Source organism: Danaus plexippus, chromosome 27, assembly GCF_018135715.1.
Source record: "Danaus plexippus chromosome 27, MEX_DaPlex, whole genome shotgun sequence".
In the NCBI taxonomy this organism is placed as follows: domain Eukaryota; kingdom Metazoa; phylum Arthropoda; class Insecta; order Lepidoptera; family Nymphalidae; genus Danaus; species Danaus plexippus.
The window spans coordinates 3,115,926-3,123,630 of record NC_083555.1 but is presented as its reverse complement, the minus strand read 5'-3'; the positions used below and the strand labels follow the sequence as shown (position 1 = coordinate 3,123,630).

The following is a 7,705-nucleotide window of genomic DNA, read 5'->3' as shown; positions in this document are numbered from 1 at the left end:
TCAATACACTATGCTGAATATTATTTTTCTATCAGTTAGTAACTTAGGAAGGGTATAAATTCGGTATAAAATCTCTTTGTTTAGAATACATACATTTTAACAATGCACGTTGAGCTCGTTCCCATTGGATCGAGTGGGTCTTACACGCGCCGCCCCAAAGTGATACAGTATGGCGGTATAGACTGAGCTAAAGCCACAGATATCATAAGGAATTTTATTTAGACGATCCTTTTGAGTATTATATTTTACCCTAAATATCTTAGTGAACTAAATATAAAAACCAGTTTTCTTAGTCTGTCAGCGTGAGGGTGCCAGGAAGGTCTGATCTAATATAACCCCGAGATATTTAGTATTTGATACGAACGCCACAATTTTGTAACTTACGCACCAAAATTGCAGAAGAAACCGTATCTAAAGCTTTTTTGAGGTCCAAAAGTATTGAGATGTTTGTGTGCTTGGCAGCATTATCTAGGTGTCTCGTCACGTGAGGATAGGATACCAACAGCATCTTCACAAGATCCCCCGTGACGAAACCCGATTTGGTTGGTTGACGATATGCATACTTATTTCAGAACTTTACCAACCTGATATTTAATAATTTTTCAATTATTTTCGATGTAGCAGGTTATATAGATACCGGCCGGTAATTAGTCACATCATACTTGTCCCCGCCTTTATTGATAGGTATTGTCGTAGACTTCTTTAAGTCATTTGAGATGAAGCCTGCTTTATATCATAGACTAATGAAAGATGTGATAGGAACAATGATTTTATTTGTAACACGTTTTAAGAAGTATACGGGGATATGGTCGTGGTGGCCTGGAGGTTGAAGGACCGCCTCTCATGCGTGAGGGTGCGGGTTCCAAACCTGGCAAGAACCAATGTGATTTTTCATAGTCATATGTACTTTCTAACAGTATTTAGACACCGCTGACGGACGGTGAAGGAAAACATCGAGGAAACCTGGTCTTACAATTTCAAATTATAAGTTTGAAATCGCAAACCCGTCTTGAGCGAGCGTGGTGATTAATGCTCAAACCTTCTCCATGTGAGAAGAGGCCTTTGTTCAATAGGCTGATCATGATGATGATGACGGGCATATTATCACATCCAGGCGCACCAACAGATTTTAATCCCACTATTATACTTCTCGTTGTCCGTCACCAACAGAACAAAAGTATCGAACAGGGTAGGTTAGTCGTCTAGAAATGCATTATTAGATTTTTTATTTATTATATCGGCTACCAGGATAACAGCGACAGGGAGGAGGATAGACGATATTTCGTACTTTAGTGGGAGTGGCTACTGAGGTCAATCACCCACCCACTGGCCTTAGAGGTGTGGCTTAAGTGACGGAGACAGTGACGTCGGAGCAGCGTTATGGAGAAAGAGATGCAAATAGCTTCGGCGTAATGACGGTACCAGGAGCACAACACGTCTTCACTACTTATGTTCTCCTAATATTTAGCACAGTTTTATTTTCACAACCAAATAGTTGATAAATAAACGAGAGAATTAAATTGAGCAAGTTAACTTCGCAGCGGTCCGGGGCGAAGAATTATATGAAGGAAGAATTATATGAAGTAAGAGAATTTAGTCCCTATTTATCGGTTAGAACCTAAAAGACAAGCCTAACCTATTTTTTGCTGGTTTGATGATCAAGAAACAAGTGAAGTTCATTCTAGACAAATTAACTGACATTTATCGATAGTTCAATCGATTTGAGATACTAGAAACTGCTTATGAATTCTAAAACGTAAAAATAAAAATTTAAATTACTATTTGGTTTTCGAATTAATTAAACATTTATTGAAAGTACTTTACGTTGGAAATATTAAGACGACAATGTATATGGGCTTTAGTTTTGCTAAGCGCCTTTCACTTCACCGACGGTTGACTGTAACGCGACATGCGATAGGTGGACGAAAAAAAAAATCTCATACGAAATTATCGTAAATTTTTATTTACTTATAGAAAATACTTAATGCTAGTCTAAAGTATATCCGAATCACTTGAACCGTTTGTTATATTGGTATCCTGATGTAGGGTGTGTCGGCTGGCCTTATAATGAGCTTCGATCCACCTGAAATAAAATTTCAAAATTACGAAATAAAAATTATAATCACTGATCTGCATATTGTTAAACATCATTAGGTTCAAATTAAATGTGTTCATCGATGTCACAGATTAAAAATATACAGTACCTTATAAACAATATCTACAAAATTTAATTTTTAACCGGAGTCCGAATTAATTATGATTTTATTTCCATTTTATTTTACAAATTATTACGAATTAGCTGGCAACGTCAAGCAGTTAGCTTGAGTGAGGTCACCCCGGTGTTGGTTTTGACGTTGGACAACTGACAGAGAAAAAAGGGAATGTCACCGACATTTTTGGAGTGGATGAACTCGCTGCGTTACCAACTAAATCTTGTTCCATCGTTCACTATGTCTGATAATGAGCTATCTTCTGATCCTCCGTTATATATATATATAATTTCCATATATGTACATGTTTAGTCAAGAATATAGATCTATATCTGTGTGTGTAAGGCAGTGTATAGCGCTGTGTGAGTGACGTCACTCACCCATAATGGTCCCGTCAGCGGCTAGAAGCGCTGCCATTTCAGCGGCCGGAGTCCTCGCTAGCAATAAGTTGTACATACGCTCCGAGCGGATAGCGTTGAACATCTTGAAACGTTGCATCCAAGCCCACAACAGCGGACGCGCGGGCAGGCCGGGCTCGCCGTATATCTGTCAATATTATATAATAATTCATAATCACTAGTACTTGTCCGCTATTCCATCTGAACTGTATTCGGCTAGAGAGATATTACTGACACTTAATTTATCGCTAGTTTTATATAAACGTAGGAACAGCGCCATCTATTGTCCGTGATACGGAACTACAACTTACATGTCATTCTGTGACCTCCGTCACTGAAGTCAAGTAGTTTTTTTCGTGAAAATGTTACCGATAGCATTTCAATAATATCAGCCCACTCACCTTGACGACGTAGTAGCAAGCCTTCTGAGGTACCAAGTGTTTTGAAATCACACCTTTAACTATCTGGAAAAAAAATAAATTAAAGATATAGCGATATCTATTTTGAAACAATGGATATAAAAATAACTCACTATTTTTATTATACAGAATAGATTTAAAAAAAAAATCAAATAATTCATTAATTATTAATTGAGTGAATAATTTAAACTTATTTATGGATGTAGGAAAAAAAAATCTTTCAACACTAAGATGTTCAAATAAATACAAAAATCCACACACTTATAAGAAATGTAAACATAATATGTTTTTGTTAAAGTCGGTTGAATGGCTATAGCACACATACCCCCGGGAGGTAGGGGGACATATTCTTGAGTTGCTCCTTCACTTTTATTCTGGCCGCTTCTTCTATGGGATCTTTTAACGGATCTATTGTTGTTGATAGATTACTCACATGATCTAAGACCTATAAAAAACATACACATATATATATATATATTATATTTATTGCAGAAATCCATACATAGAGCAGACAAATCTCACCGCTTTAAGAATGTCCTCTGAATATTTGCTCGAACACTCCTGAAGCTGTTCAGGAGAAATTTTATCAAAATCTGAAAATTCATTGCAAAAATTTAAAGCAATATATTTTCAATCATTTTAACTGAGTGACTTAGACTACATGGAATGTTTATAAACAATTAAAAAAATCACATCTTTCATATATAATATTATTTTGGGTAGTTATTGTGTGTCCATACATACAGATTAAATAAATTTTCATATATATATAAATATAAAAATAAATAATATTAAAAAAAAAATTTAAAACCATATGGTCTTATAATAGCTGCTGTCAGATCCTTTTCCACGACCTGTACTCTTTTCATTCCCATCTCATCCTGAATCCTATACAAGGTAGTTGATATTAATTGAAAATCTCCGGAATGTGGAAATATATTTCTATACATTCTACTCAGCTTGCGGCACGTTTCAGAATTCTCATTATGGGCCACTTCTTTGAGACGTTTATGTACAGTCTGAAATTATACACTTAATATATTAACAACACCTATTACTATGAGGTCACAATATATGTATAAGTTATGAAAATCCTCACTAAATCCTTACACTTAATACAGATAACATATAAATTAAATTTATATGTTATCTGTATTAAAATTGATCTAAGTATATCTTTATGTACAGCATAAAACCTCTACATATAAAATGCGAATTATTTCTAGAAAAAATTGTGACAGACAATGACTATGTTTTATGTTTATAATATAAGTACATATATCTTACTTGTCCGACGGCAGTCAACAACTTGTCATCAACCTTGTTATTCAAGTCGTGGAGCCCTGGAAATTTGCTTTGCATTTCCAACATTATTTGTTCGTGCGTATATTTTATAAGCTTTAAAAGAAATACATATATATATATATACATATATATATATACATATATATATATATATACATATATATGTATATATATATATATAAAATTGTTAAATTGAATATTTTAACTATATATTCTGACTTGTTAGGGAATGGAGGCATTAAAATTTTAAGGTACTATCAATTTTATATTAATTTTAAACCACTGTCATTTATATAATGAGATAATCAACCTACCATTTCCTTGGAATAAATCGGCTGAATTTTTCGAACCTTTGCATTCTTTTTCGCTTCTGCCGGTTTTAATGGTTTTGTTGGTTTTAAAGGTTTTTTTACAACTGGTAGCTGAAAACATTATATATTGTTAGTTATTCACTAGCTTATACCTGTGACTTTATCTGTGTGGCTTGATATATACAGTAAGTTTGTAGGTGCAAGATACATCACCGAACCCAGGATTAATAGGCATCATTGTTCCTTGAAAGGAAATCTAATTTATATTACATCGAAATAGTACTTAGTAAATAATTCTAGGTGGTGGCCTGGAGGTTAAAGGCCTGCCTCGCATACTTGAGGGCGCAGGTTTGAAACCTGGCAAGTACCAATGAGACCTTTTCCGAATCATATGTACTTTCTAAGAGTATTTAGACACCACTGACAGACGATGAAGGAAAACATATTGAGGAAACCTGATCTTATAATTTCAAATTATAAGATTGAAATCGCCAACCTGTCTTGAGCAAGTGTGATGATTAATACTCTAACCTTCTCCATGTGAGAAGAGGCCTTTACTCATAAATGGGCTCCGATAGGCTGACGATGATGATGATGATGAAATAATTCTAAAGTAACTAGGTTCACTTACCGCTTTTGAAGTGAATCTTGGTTTCAGGTTTGGGTTGTTGATGGTATTTTTAACTTTATTTAAACCTTTTCCAATTTTTAACTGAAATATCAATTCACCAATGATTATTACAATTCAAAAAAATATTCTCTAATTGTTGACAAAATTAATTTCATTTTATTTATTGGTTGTTGAAAAAAAACAATTAATATATATTAATTACTATTCAATTTTATAGTTAAATATACATAAAAAAAGTAGGTAGATTCTAAAAAAAGGTGTTAAATAAAGATTGCTTGTAAATATTATTTGGGTTGAAATACTCACGTTAGGTATATCAGGAGGTTGGTATGCGTACAACTTATAAGGTCCTATTCTTAATTTCCTGATCATATTTGAAACTTTTTGAGGATCGAGATCTTCTGATAGACGGATGTAACAAGTTTTTGGTTTCTTTACTTTAGGATCGAAATTCAGTACTTGGAAATGACCTTCAATTACTGTGTTAAAAAGTAAATATACTTGCTTGAGGGAATACTGAAACAATATTATTAAGAATAAATATCCATTTGTAAAAATTTATTTACAAACAAACCAATATATACCGAAACCGGAAATCCTGTTACGGCGATGCTAGTCATTTTAATGGAGATATATGATTACTTAATTGACAACAAGGAATAAAAATATTTTATCTATATATTACAAATAAAACATCGCTAACTCCAGCATGTAAACTAAAACAGTCAATACTCAATACAGCAGTGAAGACTAAAGAGTGATGCCTATTGCCTAATGAGTAATGACATATGACAGTGAAATATAAACCCATCATCCCGTTTAGAAACTAAAATAGTTTTGGTTTCACCAAAAGTTATTCTTATAATTATAAAATTTAACCTGTATTAAGTAAATATCAAGTATATACTAGTACAATATAACGTCAGTTACATCAATTCAAAGATCCACTTTATTAAAACGAAAACATCACAAGCATATCAACAAAATTTAAAGATAGTCGTACCTAGTTTAATTTTACTTTACTAAACATTATTTTAAAAATCTAAACTGAAATTTAGCAACAAAGAGTGCGATTTATGGTTAGCCATATTGGCTGACATAATTGTTATTTCACCTGTTGGTAGGAGATAATGAATCCATATGCGATGAATGCCCTGCCTCAAGAACAACCTATTCCCTCTAACTTTCAAAACACCCAAATTATAATGTGGATTCGCGAAAGGTCCACAATAAAAGGGTAGAAGCCCGCAGTACGTTTGGTTTTCTGACAATAAAAAGCTAACACAGGAATTAAAGCATTTAAATCCCTCACTTTCCAACTCTATTTGATCCAGGCTAGCCCAAGGACTGAATTGATTCCACTCCACAACTACGCTCATTTGCGTAAACAAAAACACCCACCAATAAAGGATCATTAATATTCAACAAAAATAAAGTTGAGAGAGTATTGACCCACAGTTGATTACACGAGTAATCATTAAAAACTACTAAAGAGCGTGCTCTTAGGAATGAATAATCCAGGCAATCATATTAGGGAATATGCCAGAACGGTTACAAAAGTGGCTCTCGTGTCGTAACCAGTCAAAACCTTTAGATACAACAAATTAAACTGAGAGAAACGTCACTTCGTGGACCAAGAGATATTCAATTGAAAGATTTCGTTGAGACCCATAATGATGGTCATTAATATTTTTGATAATTGTCTTAAAGGTATGCTGTGAGGTGTCCGTTATAACTTCCATAATCTTTATGGAGACACTTAAAATTCGGCTATACTTAGCAGAAATTGGATTGCTTGATATCTTAGTGACAGGTGCTACGTTTCGTAAACACAAGCTTCCAAGACAGGCCCTGTACTAGATACTAAAGAGAGACAATACAATCGAGTCAAAATGTAGACGACTCTAGTGTAGATATTTTTACTTTTTAGCAATTAGCTGGTACACCATCCGGGCCTTACCTTTATTCAACATCATCATATCTATCGGAGCCCACTGCTGAGCAAAGGCCTCTTCTCGCAAGGAGAAGGTTTGAGCATTTATCACCACGCTTGCTCAAGACGGGTTGGCGATTTCAGTCTTATAATTTGTTTTCCTTACCTTTATTACTTTAGCCTAATATCTCAGTACTTTATTATTAATAACACTTACCTGTCGTAACAGAACCAATCAGGAAAGAGAGGTGCTCTGCGATTAAACAAGCGTACACTGATGCCGTCTCCTTAACCGTCGAAGACACGTCTGTGCTTTTCAGCCTGACCACATTCGATAGTGAACTAGAAAAGCGGTGGACTGACAAGATTGGAGTGTATACCTCTGACGTTAGAAAGACGCACTTATAAGAAAAGGAATCACAGTCGCTGTTCAAAATTATTTTTTTTGTGGATTTTATAGAGTAAAAAATAAATTTGGAGAATGGAGGTTAAACTAGG

At 34.2% G+C, this 7,705-nt stretch overlaps 1 protein-coding gene across 1 annotated transcript; it reads right to left on the bottom strand.

Annotated features, from left to right (window-relative positions):
• Positions 1–1,940: 1,940 nt before the first annotated feature.
• Positions 1,941–6,054, bottom strand: LOC116775732 (uncharacterized). The gene is made up of 11 exons (XM_032668708.2): positions 5,859–6,054; positions 5,581–5,790; positions 5,275–5,355; positions 4,647–4,754; positions 4,315–4,425; positions 3,839–4,046; positions 3,550–3,620; positions 3,353–3,472; positions 3,010–3,072; positions 2,591–2,756; positions 1,941–2,083 (listed from the first exon to the last, which is right to left on the bottom strand). The coding sequence occupies exons 1-11, from the start codon at positions 5,892–5,894 to the stop codon at positions 2,025–2,027; spliced, it is 1,233 nt and encodes a 410-aa protein (XP_032524599.2). The 5' UTR covers positions 5,895–6,054; the 3' UTR covers positions 1,941–2,024.
• Positions 6,055–7,705: the final 1,651 nt, after the last annotated feature.